Here is a 20715-nt window from a genome sequence, read left to right on the forward strand (position 1 = left end):
TTCCAAATGCTATGACAAGATTTCTATTTCTATATCAATAAAAGTTAAACAACATATTCAAAGTTTCCTAGGCTTCCAGTGACATTTGCAACAACAGATACTTTCCTTTATGCAAATGACATCCAATACTTGAAATGTGACAGAGTAACACATATTTGTCCGCAAAGTGTACAATTGAGTATCGTTGCTGTGTGAACCGTTTTATGGATAAATCATGGTCAAACATAAATATTTACAGTGCACTGTTATGCAAATGAGATAATTATGAAATGATATTTTGCAATACTGAAAAGAAGTTACAGAGTTTGAGATGTCACAATATATGTAGGTCAATTGTATCAGTGGTTATGGTTGAATCCATTTTTCTAGTAAATTGGGGTGAAGGGATGACTAAATCCATCACACTATGTTATGACTCTATCATTTGTTTTTGTTATAGATGAATAAAATGGACAATAAAATCGATAACTGTGTCGGTTTACTGAACACACTTGTGACAAAGTTGAACGCACAACTGTCCCAGAAAGAATCAAGAGAGCAAGAGGTGTAACTACGGCAATAGAGAGTATTTTCAATGGAGTCGTGACGTCTAGAAGCAGTTAATCCCATGGCAATATATATTTCTTGATAAAATTACTTTACAGCTTTTCAGTTTAATGGCAGGTGTTTACCCTTTGTTTTCTTTGCCTTTTGTTTTCAAAAATTACAAGGGAAAAAAATGTACGCTTTCAATCAATGAATAATCAATGTGTTTGACTGCAATTGTCAATCTGTGGTGTTAAATCAGTGACATTAATCACACTCTCAATATAATGAAAAATTTCCAGTTTCCAATGGCAACACAGAAGAGACAATCAGTGAATATCACTTTTCAAGGCGCCCTCTATGTATGAAATGTGTATATTTAGATGCTGTTACTGTTATGATCACAATTATATTCAAAACTTTACTTTCGTCAGGTAAGTGCAGAGCGCCCCTTAGAGAACACCACAGATTTTCTTTCTTTTATTGTTTGATAATAGGTCTTTTGTGCAAATATGAGTTGACTTTCCCCTTCACTGCCTTGGCTGCAAACGTTTTGAAATTGAATTTCAAATAAGGTTATGTAGACCTAATGATATAGAATATGTAAAACTCTTCCCGATACAGAGCTCAAACTGCAAAACATTCATACAAAATCAGTGATACAGTATTTTTATCAGCATTATTAAATCTCAAACTTTTCAAGTTCTTTTTATGTCCAAATGCCAAGTATTTCAATTCAAACCCTATGACATACAAAGCACTAGATGTAAATCATATTTATGGAGTTCAAAATTCTAATATTATTTAAACTTTCTTGATAAATTTTGAGGAAGGCTGCAGAAACCTCTAAAATATGATCTAAAAAGCAAAGCATATCGAATCAGACAATCACAAACCTGCTTTTGAGAAAAAAAAAATTGCTGTATTCTAGTCATCCCTGTATCAACAGAAGTGAACGTCAAATTCCTCTCAATGTTGACATAAGGACAAAAAGGTATCATTTGAAATTTTTGTATCAAGTAAGATATTATTAAGGAAAATGAAATATGCCAAACTTTGGAAATATGAGACATTTTCCCCAGTTTTAATTTGAAGCTTGTGGCACAAACTGTCATTACAGCATTACAATTCAGGGCAGCATTATGATTTCAGCAGTAAATAGTCTTGTTTTGATGGGATAAGTAATCGCTTTGAAATTCGCTCATCACACGTTTTTGTGAAAAGCAAGAATTATTTTGCCAATTCAAGGCAGGTATTGATGGTTTCAGGAGCGCTGATATGTTTCTCAGAATTATTAATTCAACGTTTTATGAAAATATGACAACTGAATGTAGCATTGCTATCACGTGGATTAATGCTAAACTGTTTAGAAAAGAACTCTTGCTTCGCGATGATGTTTGTTTTCTGGTAATGGACATCTTTTTTAGACTTGAACTTGTGACAAAATTCACAGCAAAATGTCTTTTCGTGTGTGCTGTATCCATCACTCCAAGGGTATTTCAATTTTCCATTATCATTGTCAAGGTTGAACATGATTATTAACTTGTTTTATTTGTATTCCAATTCCTACTTGTAAATATTTGTTTAATTTTTTTAGTTTGCTGTAGTTGTAAAAGTTTTGATAGATTTCAGGCACCGTATTTCTTTAATACTTGTTCAAATTAGAAGTATGTTAATTAGAAAGTTTGTTAAAGGTAAGAAAATTGTTCCTCCATGAAATTCTTCTGATGTTTTCTCTTTGGGGCAGCGAAAAATTCTTCAATCTTCTCAAAATAATTCCTTAACTTTGTCTTTCATCAATTATTGAACATTTTTTAAAAATATGAGTATTACATCTTCTTTTATGACAAAATTAGCCATCAGCCAATCACAGGCAGCTATTTTCTGATGTCTATTAATGCCTGAAGCATTTTATTGGTCGATTAATGCCATGTGACCTGAGTAATATGGCTGCCTATCTTCATAGTAATTTATCGTCATTACCTTATCTTGGTGTTACTGTTGTAAATGCTCACTTAATAAAATAGCGTAATAAGTGTATGTCTAAATACTTGGCACAAAACAGGAATGTCATATAGATTTGCTTTTTTCAGGTTTCAAAAATATAGAATTAAAGTCTCAATCTCACAATTGTCTTAGATACGCACTTGATTGGCTTGTAATCAATATGGCTTCTTGATCAAAATACCTCAAAGTGTCAAGGCTCTGATTGGACAAAGTGTTGTCACATGACTTACAGGCTCTGCTGCTGCAGGTTTCATGAAATCAAAATGCAGTCATTATCTTAAATTGTTTCACTTGATCGGCGGGCAATCAACAATGCTTCTTGTTTGGAACAGGTTCCGATTGGCTGAAATTATGTCACATGACTTGGTCTGTAATGAGTACTGCCATAACTATTTTATCCAGAGTATTTTCAAAAGTCTGTTTCAAAATCTATGCACTTTTCAAAGATAAACCAATTTTGTTTACAAGGATACATTGTGTGTGTCCTGTCCGTGTGTCTAGCTTGTGATCGTGATATGTGTACATTTGAAACAAAGAGATGTAAATTATTTCATATTTATTGTTAAAAATATAAATACAAATATATATATACATGTGACTCTTTGACAGATAAATTGTTTTCATTGTTGTTCTTTTTTGACCTCCTAGCTGCTATCAAGATTTTTTACAGCATTTTCTAATTCATATTCAGAGTGAATTTTGTAGATCACTTGCATTCCAAGACCTATAGCAAACAAACGTGAATTCAGAGGGGAGCCTTTGACAAATTGTCATCTGCCAAAAGAAGAAAGTGATGTGATTTGTCATACGTTTTATGTTTTTGGATTGATATCAGTGATGTTATCACGAAAAAATGGCTGTGAAAATGATAATATATTACCCTGGTGGTGAAATTTTGATGATTGAAATATCCCAATGTGTGAAAGGGAAGCGGTGTTGAGAAAATCATTTTTCCTGTGTTTTGAAATCTAAATACGAATTTCATTGTAAGAAATGTAGAATATAGTATGGTACTGTTGTGTAGTGATTAAGTGATTTGTGTAGATGACATAATTGAATACTTGTTAATATTTTAAGAATTTTCTGTTCAAGTTTGATGAAAAATTTAAATTGTCCTTTTAGGGTGTTTAAATGTGAAGTTTTAATGTTGGGGTCTTTACTCAATGCAGTCGGTTACAGGTCTTGGAATAGCAAGGACTAGTTCAGGCATTAACTTTTGTTACGTTTTGTGTGAATATAGAATAGAAGTGTAATCTTAATTCCCTTATGTTATAGGATACTGCATTAATAGATGTAAATAAAATCATGTTGAGGTAGTGTAATTTTTTTGGGGTGTAGAAAAAAAATAACGTGCAATAAAAAAAGGTTTACATTTTTCGGCTTTTCAAAACTGACAACACTCATCTTTACATGTCTGACGTGTGCCAGTTATTAATTTTGGTGGATTCTTTTAACTTCTAAATACTCACGAGCTGATAACTATACGCTGTAACTAAGCATGTTGTAAGTATTAACATGTTACATGTTTTTTATTTCTCTTACATTTTGCGAGGAAGTCATGAAAGAGTTTTGAGCAATTGTGTAATTCTGGATATGTTTGCAGTTTGATATTTTCAATTCATCAAAAATGTCTTGAAGCCTGTTCACGCCATTTGTCCCTGTAAATTCCAAAAGTGTGAGAGAAAACAGAGCTATACCACTTTTCAGAAGAGATAGGGTAACATCCCTCCACCACAATGGTTTGGCCTAAATACATTATCATTAATAGTGAGTGTGGACCTGTCGACAGGGAATTGGGGATGAACAGGTCAGCTAGTAATCTGTGCATTATGGCGTGGCACGTGAACAAACCCTGTACTGAAAAAATTCTTTTATACATTCATAAGTCAACAACCGACACAATCTTCTTTCTTATTTTCATGCAACTTTTCCAACATCATACATCTGCAAAGTCAGACTTATATGGATGAAATTTGTGTAAATTCACAAAAAATATATGAATATTTTGGAAGCTGAAATTCTGGTGATAAACATGGCCAATGTAAATTGAGAGAGACTGACAGCAGTGTTTGGAACTCACTTGGTCCAAACTCTGTCGGTATTCAGAAAATGTACTGTTTTGGAATGATTTTCAGGCCTTCAGGCCACAAACACATGTGGTTACCCTTATGGCCAGTTATTATGTGCACACTGTAATATTTCAGATTTCAAAACGTATTTGCCTAGTAATCAGTTTAGAAGAAAATTTTGCTGAAAGTGTTTTTTTTATCAAAAAGAAATCTTACTAGTAAGTCTGTGTAAAGTATTTTGCTTCAAATAGATTCCCACGTTGTTTTCAAATGCTTTCTTTTTCCAATGTATAGTATTGTCGTGTATGGAATCAGAAATGTTACAAATGTCTTGTCTTTATCGGTTTCAATCTGCGTTGGTTTGTTTTTCTCAGTATCATCTTTGAAGTTGAAAAAAAATTGTTTGCAATAAAGAGAATTGATTATTACTGGGAATTTTTATGTTGTTCTGTGTTTCAAATTTCAAAAGATCAGCCCGAACAACATGCATGGGTGCAAAGTTGCCTTTACGGTAGTATGCATCTCAAGACTGAAAGATTTAAACGCTTTCTCAAAGTTTCCTCGATGAAAATTTCAAACATACACTTATCAAATCAAGATGCTTGCAAATATGCAAATTTGGTACTAGAGAATCAAATTACCCAAGATTTACCAATTTTTGAAATTCAAAATGGCCGCCATCCCTGTGTTAACTCTGCATATGCAGGGAAAAATTTTTTTCTCTATTTTCACAGAACTAAGTCTTTCTACTCCAAGAACTTCAAATGGAGTCCCCATGAGTGGTGGAACAAGAAAGCAATGTGAAAAGTTGAACATTCCGAATACTTTGCCGAATTGATGCTGATGTAAAGAGATTTTCAAAATTCTTCAACTGACACAGGTTAATTCTGAAATGTCATAAGTTATAGAGCAAACTGATATGCTGAGAGGGAAAGTTTCTCACAAGTTTAATGATGAATCCTCTGGGATTTGAAACTATTGGAACTGAGGCCTGCGTTAAAATTTTCTCTCAAGAATTTAACCCTTTGAGTACTGTAATTTTTCCCACCAAAATTTTAGTGCAACATTTTATTAATTTTTGTGAATTTTTTGGCAATTGTTTTTGATAAATTTTGACCAAGCGGACATAACATTTCATTGGCTACAGTTTTTTATCAAAATTGTGGAAAAAATCTGAAAAAAATTGACTGCAATATATTTTATGAAGGGTGGCAAAAATTGACTTCGGTGCTCAAAGGGTTAGTCTGGGCATAGACAGGAGAGGTCCATGATCGGGGCTACTGTGAAACTGTACAAAAAGAAAGAGTGCATAATTTTGATGTAAAGGCATTGTGGATTTATTATCTTCTTAGCAAAATATACACTTACATATTCAAAGATGACAAAATATTTACATAACTAAAAATCGTATACATCTAATTTACAGAAGATCATTTGTGTCATGATTTGTGAAATTTCTGACAAACGAAATTTAAATAACAATATTTGCATATTAATAACCTAAATTGTTTACATAATTAGGTTATTACCATATGCTTGGGGTTAGATATAGGACTTTTTCTTGTGGTATTAAGGATAATTTTAAATTTGCTTCGGTCATTAGCATATCAAATCACATGATGCTGCTGTAGCCAATGAGCCGTCAGTACATTCCAATCCTGATTCTAGTCACGAAAAACCACGGTATCAAGTGACCTTTTACTTTAGGAGATTGAGATTTCATTAATCTATAAACTGGAGAGCGATTGCATGATGCTGACACAGCACAGATTAACAAATATAAATTGATCTCATCCTTTCACACACTAGACAACTCCATTGCTTTCCATGGGATGGAAGGACCTACATTGAAATGGTAGTGAAAAAGATAAATCTTACCAATTTCTATTATGGCACTTAGAAGAACTTGAGAAAGTAACTTGATCGCAAGGCATGACACAAACATCGCTAAGCTACCAGAGACATAATCCTTTCATACCCATTTCATAATGGTTTAGTCCAACCACACAATTTACAACAATAAGGTGGAATCAACAGCTCAGTACTTGGACGAAAAGAAACACGCCACCATCGAAACCCTACTCTTTACAAAAAAGACAACACAAAACTTAGAGAAAATACTAACATTGTACAATATCTTACTATCTTTTACTGAGATTCGGTTCAATGAGATGTTTAATAATATTATTTAATCTTAAATCATGAAAAAAGTTTCATGACTTGAGAAATATCTTCAATATATTGGGAAAACCAATCCTTCTTTATATTTACAATAATTACATTTACAGCTTGAAATATTTTACCTTCAAAAGAATCTCAATATTAAACTTTAAAATGGTTTTGGTCAAAAAATGCACACTGTACTAAATTTATAGTGTGCTAGAAGTGAAAATAGGATCATATTGTCCTCTTCAAAAATTATGAAAACGGTAAGTTTACAAACTTTTGAGTCATTTGAAACAGTTAGAGCAATATTTAAAAAAAATGACTTGGCCATTCTAGCTTATTTTTATGGTGGAGAAAGGGCCCTTTTCTCTCAAGTTGCCCTTACAAAGTGTAGATTCCATTACTGCTATCAAACACCTAGTTTGACAAACTATCCTTCTATCAATCCAAAGTATTTTCTGTAGAAAGTTACAGCTTGTTGACATCTGAGCTTAGCGGTGTATTAACAACAGTTGTTTTACCACTTGTATGCATAATTACACATGCATTCAGAATATTTCTGCTGAAAAAAAAAACTTTTCTAAAAGTGCTGTAACTTTCTTCAATGCAGCATTAGTTAGTATAGAAGTTGTTAAAACTTTAGAATGGAAAGTCATGAAAATAAGTGATGTAAAAACAACACGACTCTCTTTACACTACATTATTCTATGAATTAGCTGGCAGGCTTTAACTTTTGATATTTGTACTTTTTATGAATTACTGTCTCCCCTGTCTTGTACTATTACAGTAGTGTTCATATATCACATTTATTCCACACTACGCGAAAGTAAAGCATGCACAGTGTGAGCTATGAACATTCTGCAATGTAGACTTTTAATCAACAGGTCTCACTTCATTTCAATAAACAGAAAACTAAAATATTTACAAGATTATCTCATGATCATATCAATCTCCAATGTTGCTTCTTCAAACATTTCTCTTCTTACAAAAAGAAAATGTATAATTTACAGAAAAAAAAAGTGAAATAAAAAACTTCCATGATTTCATTGTAAATTCTTTTGAAAATTTTGTCACATAAATTCTGTTATAGAGTACATGTATTTCAGATTGTACAAATGCAATTTCACAGAATCGTTTTTTTTGGCACAAAAAAATATACTAAATATTTGAACTGCTGGTACTGCGTCACAAACCATACTCTGATCCATTTTTCATTGTTTTCAATGGCAACCTTTGGACTAAACCATTCTCACACGGGAGTGAAAGATCAAAATGTCAAAAACAGTCATTACTTACAATCTCACTCCACTTCAGAGGGGATTTAAAATTTGTTCCTTGCAATCTCTGCTTCTACTCTGAAAATTTCATTTTTTTAAAAAGTGCCGCAAAAACCTCCACTTTTAATATTTACATTACTAAATCAATTACCATATTCATATTCTGTCATTACATGATTCCATTTCATAGAAACAATGACAACAACATCTGTTTCTGTCTAATGATTGATAGTTGCAGTGACACGGCACTTCATGTCATGTAACCAGTGAAGAAATTTTCTGATCTGTGTAAAAAAAGTAAAAAATTTGCTCCTGTGTCCATCGACTGCCAAGAAATTCAAGAAACGGCCATTTTTTCAATAATCTAATTCAGAGTGGCATACAATTTAGTCCCTGCATTCAAAGGCATGTACAACTGGATCAAGGAAACAGACTTCATAGTTCATATGTAAGCCCACACCAGGGTATAAATCTCTTCAACAGAATTATTTTACTCCTTTAAAACAGTCAGTTGTACCCATCAACCCTATCACTTTGTACAAAATAGGACAGCCCGGCATAGGCTACCATTAGGTGAGTTGACTGTACCATTATCATTTAGGGGAGGACTTGCGATCTGTACTCCTGCAGCTTCATTGTCTTCACCGCAATGCGCAGATCTTTCCTCTGCTGGTTGTCTTTCTCGATATCTCTGAAGTGTTCCCTCCTAGTGACATTAGCCTGTCTCTTCACGTCGTCCCGGTGTCCCATCAGCTCTGCTTGCTCAACCAGTTTCTCATTGTGTTTCTCCCATCGCAGTGCGGCATTTTGTTTCTTGATTTCCTGCAATAGACAATTTACATTCCACATAAATGATACAATTGAGTATAAGGTAAACTCGGCAAAAGCATTTAAATACCTTACACAATATCTGGTTCTCAAAATGAAAAGGCTGATTGCATTAAACAGCACTTTACAATTGTTCCATACAAAATAAATATGAAAACATTCTTCACAAGTAAAATTTGTGTCTGACACGTTTTCCCTGCCATGGCTACCCGTGCTGTGTTGGCACGTAATGGGACAAATGCAACCGGAGACTTTGGATGGGTATCATTCAACAGCGCCCTCAGTGTCAAAAACTTTGAAACCTCGATGTGCATATGATGATTTTACTCGAAACATTTATTCGCTTTGAGGCTATGTTTACCCACAGTCCCTACAGAGGGACCATGGTTTACCACAAATTTACTGCTGCCCTACTTTCATGTCGTATAGACTATGGCACTAACTCGGTAAAGTCCATATATTTAAATTTAACCTACCTGCCGTCTTTCAATAGTTTCCTCAATTTCTCTCTGTCTCTGAGTCTGAATTTCAGCACGTCTCTGAGCTCTCTGGACCAGCGCCTCTCGTCTGGCCTGTTCTCTCTCTCGATTTCTCTCCGCATAATCATCTATTCTCTTCATCACCTGTGCAGTCAGAGCTTTTTTGGTTTCCATGGTGTGGGAGATCATCTGTTCTTCATTCTGTGTCCGTTCTATGTCTTTCTGAAGTCTCTCCCTGTGCAGTAGCCTATGGTAAGAAATATTGACACAATTTGGTCATGTCATTTGACAACATGGACATCTATAACAGATAATTTTTAACTTATTGGTGCCATGTTCTGGTATGTCTTGGGGTATTTGATTTATTTGACTTTACCCTTTTCTTATCATGGTTTGGCCCAAACCTATTGTATCAATACTGATTTCATGTCATTTGCAAGGGCATTGGCGACCAAAATTACCCAGAATGCATTGTTACTAGTAACTGGACTCCCTAGGCTACTATAATAATGCAACCATTTTAAAGAATTAATAACTTAGGGGGAGGGTATATGATGAAGGGGATTTGTGAAAACAACACATACCTGGCTTGGTCATTTCTCATTGCTTTCTGTTCTTCAATTTCAGTTTCTCGCTGCTTCAGACGTTGCTCTCTCTCCATCGTTTGACGTTTTCTGCTTTCTAAATAACCCTGTTCTTTGGCCTCACGAGCAAGATCCCTTCTCCCGATTCTGTGGTGCGCTGGAGCAGCTGGCGCTTGAGGTACGTGGCATCCGCTGCCTTGGTGTTTGAGAAGCCATTCTATCTGAGCGCGATCGCCTTGTATATCCTTCACGACAGAGCCAAAGACAGCTGACGGGTTGACAGGACCGAATATTTCAGGTTCTGGCAAAAGAGGCTGGGCTCTGGCTTCTAATGGAGCTTCCATGGCAGTCTCCCTAAACGCTGTCACCCTCTTCTGAGAAGTGCCACCAGGTTTGCCGTGTTCACTAGCTCCCGGTGGACGAGCCCAGTACCGCCAGCGAGGGCGCTCATCAAGTTCCTTCCTTTTAAACTCTGGAGTTTTGTAGAACAAAAGGCTAGAGTCTGTGCAAACTGCTTTGTCATCTTTTTCTAATTGCAGATCTTCCTCATCTTCATCTTCAGAAACACTCTCCTCCTCCACAGGCAACTCCGCTTCCTCTTTTCGAGTTTTGACATCAACTTCAACTTCGCCGTACGTGGAACCGAAACCACTGTCCATTTCACCTCCTTCCCGGAAGGAAACTTTCTTTAGGCTTTCGCGCAGCTTACTATCATCAAGGTGTTCTCTGTGTCCATTTGCGATCATTTTGTGGTGGACAAGCTGCCTCATGACCTTCTGGTTGAGCTCCTCCTTGGTCATGTTGGTGCCCGGGATCAGACGCTCAACGTCGTCCCGACTAACTGCCGCTGGTCTCGCTAAAGTTCTCGGGACAACGTAAACACGATCCACCTCCCTGTGCACGGGTATGACGACCTGCTTTTGTTGAAGGCGCCGTATCCTGGCCACTGTCTCGTAATCCGGAGGCTCCGGAACAACTGTCACCACTGGATAACCGGGACTCGAAACATACGGGTATGCAGGATGACTTTGGATGTATGCCCTTGCTGATGAGGGCATCTGGAGTTCAAGGCTGATTCGGTCGTACAATTGCAGTGGCACCCACAATGCAGTCTGTTTCGGCACATTGACTGTCATGCCATTAAAGAAATTAACAACCAGAAAATCAGAGTCTGCGGCATCTGTAGAAAAAGAACAGAATTAAAATTTAAGAACATCAACAGATATTTTTCCGTAAAGTTATGACTATTGTTACTTGTTCAGAAATCATTTTTGTTTTGAGCTCACATTTAGAGTGCATTTTATCTTTATATATCATTTGTATTGATAAACTGATTACAGACAGAGATAGGTCAAACATCCTTACATTTAACTGGTCAGAGAATTAAAAATATTTTAATGTTTCCTTAATTCCCATATCATTAACGTATTTATGCATCAGTTAAAGGAAAAGTGTTTTTTGTTGACCGTCACAGATTCAGAATTATGCTGCCAGAATAAATAGAGAGAGGACGTATCATGTTTTGGCATACTACATAAAAGGTGATGAATTTCAGTGCAGAAATTGATCATTAATGTATGAAAATTAGGCTCTGGAATTGAAAAATGTGACTTTAAACAAATTAATTTACAAAACTCATGTAACCTATATTAAAAATTATGTAAAAATAGCATCAGAAGAAAGAAATTGGCAATTCACGGGCCAAGCATCACTGCAATTTCAAAATATCTACCTTTAACCCTTAGAGTGCTGTAATTTTTCGCATAGGAATTTTTGTGCAACATTTTAACCATTTTTGATAATTTTGGACTGAATGGACATCACATTATATGACCTACAGATTTTTTTCAAAATTTTGGCAAAAATGTGAAAAAAATTGACTTGGTTTTATTTTATGAAGGCGACAAAAATTGACTTTGGCGCTCAAAAGATAATAATAAGTTGAACTCTCACCTCCCGCCAGTCTGCCTTCTACGCCCTCTAACACAGTACCAGGTCCATATCTGACTCCATCTTTCTCCCAGGGGGCTAGAACTTTGTCACCAGGCACCACAGTATGCCTCAGTGCATCATCGTAGGCTATGATATCAAACACTGCAGTTTCTTGGAGTCTGGTTTGGTGCTTGCCACCCCCTGGAATTTCATCAAACTCAACTAGGAACCGACGACTGACAGTAACCTGAGAAAAGAATTGTCAGAAAAGAGACTTATGAATATGCATGAGGTTATCCAGAAAGGCAAAGAATTGTGTAAAGATTTGATGTTTAGACAAATATTTCTAACTTCTGAATATTTATGCACCTTTCTATGTATCAGATACAGTGTTTCAGTCTACTCCAAAATGCATATTAAAATACCCACAGTATATATGGCATGTCAACATAGCCAGTTATACATTATCAACATTTGTTGAAGAAAAATGAAGCTTTGTCAAGATGCAAAGTTATACAGTCTGCATTTGTATTCTCTTTAATAGGGTTGTGCTATTTATTGGGGAGTACAAAAATGTAGAAAGCGTAGATAGAATATGAGAAAGTAATGAAATCATTGTCAAAATTTAGATTTTACGTTACAGGGACTTTAAATGGGCAGTCACGAGTGAGTCATTATATCATATTTACATGTAAAAACAGTTTCCAAATCGTCGACTTGAAATACGATGGCATAGTGGGTAACATTTAAAGCGCCCTCTAACATCTGACATCTCTAAAACTCTTGGATATAAATTTATGAATTTCACTGCACAGACCCGATACCAAAACATTTTACCTGAACCTTTTTAATGCATCAAATATTTGTATAATAAGGAAAACAAACTATTTTTTCTTCATATCCATATTTCTTTTGAAATGGCTACACTACTCCATAGGAAAGTTTATGTAGCTAGCCACTGGGAAATGTTGGTGACGACTCAAAGTACATCGTTATCCCTCTGTCAACATAGCCTTTTCATATGGTTCAGCTGAAATAGGTAGTCAAGCAATCATACTACGACATAAGTTGTTTCGTACATTCTTATTTTTCACAATTTTTTTTCCACTTCAAGTTGTATTCCAAGATCGACTGGACTGTCTGCAGTTTATCTACACAGCTTGAAATTTTGAGATCTAGTAGGGGCTTTTATTTTTGTCTTGTGTCGATCATGTAAGTTATCAAGGGATCTCCGATTCTATTTTGTCCTACAGTTATACATTTCAGTATGTACTTCATATTTTTTCACTGCACTGTATCCGCGGCCAAACTTCCAGTCATTAATTTTGTGAACTTTGTTTTTCATATCATTCTATGCACCTGCTTGATCCCATTGGTATCACACATTTAGAGTTCTCCGCAGAGAGAATATTAGGCATGGGCCATCCCTCGGTTTTGTTTTTGAGCAATCTATTCATATGTTAATAACTGTACAAAAGAATATGCAAATTGTCTATTATTATGTAAAGTGTAGGTGCTGTGGAGAACACTACTGTATACTAGTATATGATTGTATGGGATAAAAGCAACCAGTGCGAAGTTCGCTGATAACGAATGATAAACCAATATACTACTGGTAGACAGTAAATGTTTTCTGCCAGCTGCCTTCCGTTTGCCGAGACAAACAGTGTAACAGCTACTCTGATACATTATTTGGTTGCTGTACAACAAACACACAGAGATTACACCCTTCAGATTTATTGTCAGGTCTTTTCAAAGCCCTTTGATTAAAACTGTACACTGGCTGTTGGCATTCCAGCCGGAGTTCAAACAGCGCCTTGGTGAAGTCTTTGTTGCTGTGGGCACAGTTCTGTAAACAATGGGTAGGGGGTCGGAGGTCACGCTGACTGATTATTCTGGCAAATGCACCTGGTAACTGGTTGAGGCACCATATAGCCCTGATACTGAGCGTAAAAAGCTATTGAGGAAATGATTGCAAATCTCATTACAAACTTAAAAGCCAGCTTGGCTTATTGAGTTCTTTGGAATAAAATGTGTAAACTTTCATTTTGTTTCTTGAGTATCATATGGTGAAAAGATACTTGTATGATGGTTGCTGAAGAACAGTAAAGTAAACCACAGGATGATCAACTTGTCCATGTGCCTTGAGTGCAGGCATGATATACTGGTACATCATCATTGCTAACTTAACATACTGATCCATTCATTCTCATCTTATTGTTAACATTAAACTTGCCAATGAATAGCTAGTTTGCAGTTGAGTAGTCCTTCTACCGTCTAATTTGGTATTAAATTAGTGACTATAAGATTCTATTGGATAATTTTCAAACAAATCTAGCAGGACTTGGGTCGTGACCTTTCAGGTCAGTGGTATAGGTAAATTCAAGACTTAATTATCACGCCAAAGTGCAAATCTTCATTTTAAATGGACTCAAAATTCTGACTCTCCCGTAACCCTACTGGACTCAAATGTATTCTGAGTTGTTGATACAGACATGCACAAATGTAATATTACATAGTTAATATGTAACATGTAACTAGGGCAGTTCCGAGCCATTGTGATGTCTGGTGTTTCCATGACTGCTGTCATAATTTTTCACTGCGTATGAATGTGGGAACAGACATTCATCAATGAGGCCTACTAATTACTGCTAGTCACCTGCCCATCAGGAAATTAACCTTCAGTTCAAACTCTTGTAATCAATTGATGTTTAAATAGCAAAGACAAGTGCTATTTATAGAAATCTTCAAAATAATCGCCCATGACCCAAAAACATTGATTTTTAAACCAGTAGCAATGCTGATCAAATGATTGTATTCGACGTCTGAACAGTGCCTGAATATATCCCTCCAATTGTATATTGATAACAGCTCTGAGACAGGACTCAGGTATTGTGAGCGAGCCAGACTTTTGTAAGTTTCTATAAATAGTTGTGGTCTTTTGTTTTGAGATATCAACTGATTAAACTGGTGGAGGATTGTTTCCTGATGGATAGTGGATGGGCAGAATTTAGTAGGACCATTTATCAATGGCATATTACTGTCACTAGGGCCAGAATAAAGTCATCCTGATTGCCATAGCAAACTACACAGACTTACTCCAAAATAAAGTGTGCCAGTGAGTATGTGTATACATGCTACCTGATAGTGTAAACATGCTCTGTTTTACTTTGGGAGTTGTGCACAGACAAGGTTTCTCCTTGTCTGTGGCTGTACACACCTGTTTCAATGCAACTCTTTCAGTTCAACTAAAAAATGTAAGTGCTGAAAAAATAATCTTAAAGATAACAGCTAATGTCTACATGTACATTCACAACCTACCTGTTGCTTGATGCTTCCAGGATAGTAGTAACCATCTTTGTCTCGTCTGCTCAGCACTCTCATCCCTGTCATCAGAGATGCTCCAGTGATGGAAAACTTCTCATCATCAACGACAACTCTGTCTACAAATCGGTGGGGCCTGACTGTATGCCAAGCAATGTTCGGGTATTTCGTTGGCACTTCGGTCGTGTACACGATGGTGCCGGGTTCGTCGGGAGGGACGTAGACACCTTCAAGGTACGGGTTGTGGTCCAGAGAAGTCGTGACGCTGCAAGTTTTACCTCCATCGGGCTGTATCTTGTGCTCTCCGCCGTCGATGTATGTCGTGGTCGACACGACGGGAAGTTTGTCTATGGTAGTTTTGATGCTGGTGTTTTCTACTCCTGCGTCCTCGCGGTCGTATGTTTTCACGCTTGTAACGGGTGGATTGTCAAGCGTTGTTATAACTGTCCGTGTCTTTACGGGCTCCGGGTCGAACTCGTAAACATTTGTGACGAGTCGCTCGCGTGCGTGGTCTGTTCTGATGACCGCCTCGACACGCTCTACCTGGCCAAACCGTGATGTACTGATCACGTTGAAAGTGCCCGCGGTCTGGATTGCAAGGTTCTCAAGAAAATCGTAGGCTGCCGTGTCGGCGTGCGTTCCCGTCAGAAGTATAGCATGTACTGGTCGTCCCTGGCTAGCCAATGCGACCTGCTGTAGGATAAGTGACGGCTGCTGGTGGGGCAGTCCGTCAGTGACGAGATACACCGACTCACACCCTGGATCGCTGAAGGCAAGGAGTAACGCATCCAACATATTTGACCCGCTCTTTGATATCACTTTGTTTATCCAGTCTTTAGCCACCGTAACTGTCTGAGGGGTCAATTTAACCATCCTGTCTGCCCATGGGGACACTTGATCCGAAAACTCGATAATATTAAAATGACAATCACTTCTCTGAAACGACCTCGAAAGTAAAACTTCCACTAAGTGTTCTTTCACCATTTCCATATAATTATACATACTGCCCGATGTGTCGATGAGAAATGTTATATTTTTCTCATCCAGTTCACCGAATATTGTCGGCGTGCCTCTTTTTCGCAGGATTGGTAGTGCCGCCATCTTGAATTCCAAATTTTCAGAACAACAAAATACCAACAGGGAAAAAATTACTAAAACCGACGGATAGAAATTAAATAATTATACTTATCACATCGGAGAAATATACAGCAGAGGTACGACGGGTTTCGTGGGTGAAAGTTTGATAGAACAGGAGAACTACTGTAAACGTCGCCGTGTCATTGAGCGTAGGCTTTCATGCATGCATGCTACCAGCATAGAGCAAGCAGGCTACACGGACCAGTGTTAGCTGTTGCTGTAAATATTCAAGTTGCTAGGGTGCCTTTTCATTGTTTCCAGGATGTTATAAACAATACTGTGCATTTCGGGTAGAAGGTATTTTATCAAATGTAATGAGTCGTGATAAATTTATAACTTGCTGAAAGAAAATAGTCAGCTATGATAAGAAATTAAATTAAACAATGCAACTCAAAATTTGTTGCATCTCTATATCTGAATAAACCAATCAACTAATTGATAGGTCAAGGGTCACAATATTTCCGACAAATGACGGACATTGCCGAAATTACCTCCGCCATTTTGGTTCACAGGAGGGTCAACCGGCACACGAACGAACTGGAAACAAAACTTCAGTTTGTAATAACTATCGTTTCGGCCGTGCCTTCGCTGGACCAGGCACAAATATGTCTTCGCTAACAAGATTAAGACCAGCACTATTGGCTGTCAGAGCAGTTAGGTCGCCACAATTTCAGCAAACCAGACAGTAAGTGTTCTAACATGCTGCATGAACGAGGCCTCTCAATATGCAATGCGAAGTCTACAACCTTTCAAAGGTCACGTTCACAATGACCGCACGTACGATTTCTCTTTTCAGTGTGGTTTGTTGTATTTTTTTGACAGCAATCATGGGGTGTATTTGTTAGACGATGGATCGATCATGTAAAACAGGTTGAAAGAGGAACACAACAAGCATTTTCGCCCCTGGAATTTGTTACCGACCTCTTCTTACTCATGTTATCGAGTTATATGTCACAGTTGCTTGCAGCTGCAGCTCTCGGTTTTACCTATGCGGGTCGGACAGCAAAATCTGGTTTTGCCGTCCCACATACCCAGGCAAAACCTCGAGCGACAGTGCTGCAGCTAAGTTGCTTATACCTGTGAATACGTAAACTCTATGTTTGCGAATGATAAAACTACGTTTCACATTATATCATGCGGTATAAAGATGTATTTTAAGGTCAGTGAAACATTTGTGTCAGACTCATAATAAACATTTGTGACAGAAATATGTAGTGTTTGCCAAGGTGTAGGGACATAAGTGAATGATTGGAACTATGATGACACTTAAAGTACGGTGATATCTCAAAGAGAAACTATCGGGGCAAGAGTTCCTTTAGTCCCCTTGTGGAAATCACTTTAATCGTTGATTTCCTTGGAATAAGCACAGCAAATAAACTGTTGGAGGGGTTGAGAATTAAGGTTAGTTTTAGGGCTATCGTACTTAAAAGTGTTGTATATCCTACCAAAGAAAAAACATTAGGGTGGGTGGGGCCTTAAGGAACTCTTTCCGGTATCGGATACTGAGAGAACCCAGTAAAATTCAGCAAAAATATTGATAGGTTTAACATCATGAATAACTATTTCACTGACCTTAAAAATATGACATCCATATAGCGTCTCATATGTGAAACATAATGTTATCATTTGCAAACATACCCACTAGTGCACTCATAACTGTTGCCAAAGATATTGTGACAATATCCCAATACCTTTGGCAACAGTTGAGAGCTGTTATTGTTAAAACAAATTGTATTTGTTTACTCCACTACAGTGGCCTGTACCAATGGACATATATTAATAATAATAATAATTATGATATTAATAATGTCCACAGGTATTGCACCTAATGTCTTAGAACAGAGCTTGAGGCACAAAAATGACAAAGTGCACTAGTACAAAGTATGTTAACACATATTGTTTCATCTGATCACTTTACAGTGGTTCCCTAGTATACAGAGGTGTACCACCACCAACCCGGAAAGCCTACCTATGGGGAGAAGCCATCATGGGTCTCACATGGTTTTGGATTCTATGGAGGTATTACCATGATCCAGAGTTGATCTGGGTAGGTACATGTAACTATAATTTACTACCAGAGATTATCTGGGTAGGTACAGGTAACCATACTTTACTACCAGAGATGATCTGGGTAGGTACAAGTAACCATACTTTACTACCAGAGATGATCAGGGTTGGTACAAGTAACCATACTTTACTACCAGAGATGATCAGGGTAGGTACAAGTAACCATACTTTACTACCAGAGATGATCAGGGTAGGTACAAGTAACCATACTTTACTACCAGAGATGATCAGGGTAAGTACAAGTAACCATTCTTACTACCAGAGATGATCAGGGTAGGTACAAGTAACCATACTTTACTACCAGAGATGATCAGGGTAAGTACAAGTAACCATTCTTACCACCAGAGATGATCAAGGTGGGTACAAATAACCATACTTTACTACCAGAGATGATCAGGGTAGGTACAAGTAACCATTCTTACTACCAGAGATGATCAAGGTGGGTACAAATAACCATACTTTACTACCAGAGATTATCTGGGTAGGTACATGTAACCATAGTTTACAGGGTAGTAGATACATGTAACCATGGTTTACTACCAGAGATGATCTGGGTAGGTACAAGTAACCATACTTTACCACCAGAGATGATCTGGGTAGGTACAAGTAACCATACTTTACTACCAGAGATGATCTGGGTAGGTACAAGTAACCATACTTTACTACCAGAGATGACCTGGGTAGGTACAAGTAACCATACTTTACTACCAAGATGATCTGGGTAGGTACAAGTAACCATACTTTGCTACCAGAGATTATCTGGGTAGTTACAAGTAACTATAGTTTACAGGGTACTAGTAGATACATGTAACCATGGTTTACTATCAGAGATGATCTGGGTAGGTACAAGCATAGACAGTTGAAGCTTCTGTCTATGGTACAAGTAACCACATTTTGCTACCAGAGATGATCTGTCTTGGCATGTTGGGGAAGTATACTGCCTGACAGGACATGGTTTACAGGGAAAAGGAATGCAAGGTATATGGTGTAAGAAGTTAGATGGTGAACTTATAACTGAAAGCAAATAGCAACAGAGTATCTGATATTCAAGCCTATAGGCACCACACACTTTCAACAACTTGTAATATTAACTGCCAGACCTCCCAAAATATGTTTCATTGAGAATATGTGCATATCACAACGTTCAGTACATTGGTGCAGTGATTGACACCATATTTATGATTTCTTTTGTACTGCAGGGCCATTTCCCGTACCCAGACACTTCTAAGTGGACAAATGAAGAGTTGGGTATTCCACCAGATGATGAAGACTGAGTGCCAAGTGAACTGAAATAACTTTTAAGTAAGATCCCATGTGTAATGCTTTAGTCGAGTGGCTTATATCGCTGATGCCTGCTGTTCATAAAAATTACCTGAGATATGAATCTTATTATTCCATCCTGGGATTGCTTTATTCTGTGCAGATACCTTTTCTTGAGAAAGCTGGTCCAGTCAAACCTGCTATTCTCAAATGAGATGGACGTCTTTGATCATTTGTGGATAGAACGTAATGGACAATGTGTGAGTCGTTGTAACACACCAGTGACTTAAAGTTCTAGACTCAATTGCCATGTATATTTCGTGTTTGTGTGCATGATTCGGGAGGGATAATCTAAAATTTAAAGATATTCCTAGATTGACTGTTTTGAAGCCTTGTGTGATGAGAAAATCTAATAGCCCTGTATGTATTTTACATCTTCCAAAGTTGGTACGAAACTTAAGTGTGATCAATAGATACATTTTTTCACAGTGTCATGTTTCTGTTTCAGATGGTGTGATTAGAGGAACAACGTGTTATTTGGTGATAGATGGGGCCATATATGGATTATTGTAGTGTTGCACCAACAACAGCCGAAGGATTTCAATACGTGTGCTGCTTTTGTCTGAATTCACCCCAAACTGCTAACAATACAACCTCCCATTATTGTTCACAATGAACTTGCCCTTGCCAGAAAAACAGACAAGTGGTCATGTTAATGCAAGAGTGAAAATAAAAAGTTTCTCAAATGTGGGACATTTCATGTTGATTTCAGTTCTCTGTAAATAAAATATAGGATTTGAATAAAGATTTTTGAATTACAATAAAATCATGTCCAATTTGTCTTAATTTCTAGAGATTTACACAAGACTTGCTTGAGGGCGCTGTTTATGACAATCTGGTATTTCAGACAAACATCGAGGTTCTTACAATAAGATGAAGTCAATGACAGGACAGAACACATTTTATTTGTTGGTCAAGGGATTATTTAATGTTGTCGATACAACAGTATATCACGGTTACACCATGATTATATTTACAAATTCTTGCATGCTACCAAATT

General features: G+C 37.0%; 3 protein-coding genes across 4 annotated transcripts in view; 2 read left to right on the forward strand and 1 right to left on the reverse strand.

Annotated features, from left to right (window-relative positions):
- Window positions 1–5036, forward strand: part of LOC139118017 (potassium voltage-gated channel subfamily KQT member 1-like) — a 134234-nt gene extending 129198 nt beyond the window's left edge. For both annotated transcript variants that reach the window (XM_070681334.1, XM_070681335.1), the window contains one exon: window positions 440–5036. In XM_070681334.1, the coding sequence (XP_070537435.1) occupies window positions 440–550 (111 nt within the window). In that variant the 3' untranslated portion in view covers window positions 551–5036. The remainder of the gene's footprint in view (window positions 1–439) is intronic.
- Window positions 5037–8428: 3392 nt separating this feature from the next.
- On the reverse strand, window positions 8429–16526 carry LOC139118042 (uncharacterized). The gene is made up of 5 exons (XM_070681341.1): window positions 15189–16526; window positions 11889–12114; window positions 9936–11115; window positions 9349–9598; window positions 8429–8866 (listed from the first exon to the last, which is right to left on the reverse strand). The coding sequence occupies exons 1-5, from the start codon at window positions 16290–16292 to the stop codon at window positions 8642–8644; spliced, it is 2985 nt and encodes a 994-aa protein (XP_070537442.1). The 5' UTR covers window positions 16293–16526; the 3' UTR covers window positions 8429–8641.
- Window positions 16527–16806: 280 nt separating this feature from the next.
- Window positions 16807–20481, forward strand: LOC139118064 (NADH dehydrogenase [ubiquinone] 1 beta subcomplex subunit 2, mitochondrial-like). Its single transcript, XM_070681362.1, has 4 exons — window positions 16807–17013; window positions 18249–18375; window positions 19595–19697; window positions 20164–20481. Exons 1-3 carry the CDS (start codon window positions 16934–16936, stop codon window positions 19667–19669), a joined length of 282 nt encoding a protein of 93 aa, XP_070537463.1. The 5' UTR covers window positions 16807–16933; the 3' UTR covers window positions 19670–19697; window positions 20164–20481.
- The last annotated feature ends 234 nt before the right edge of the window (window positions 20482–20715 follow it).

The sequence above is a fragment of the Ptychodera flava genome, chromosome 2 (assembly GCF_041260155.1).
Source record: "Ptychodera flava strain L36383 chromosome 2, AS_Pfla_20210202, whole genome shotgun sequence".
Classification (NCBI taxonomy): Eukaryota; Metazoa; Hemichordata; class Enteropneusta; family Ptychoderidae; genus Ptychodera; species Ptychodera flava.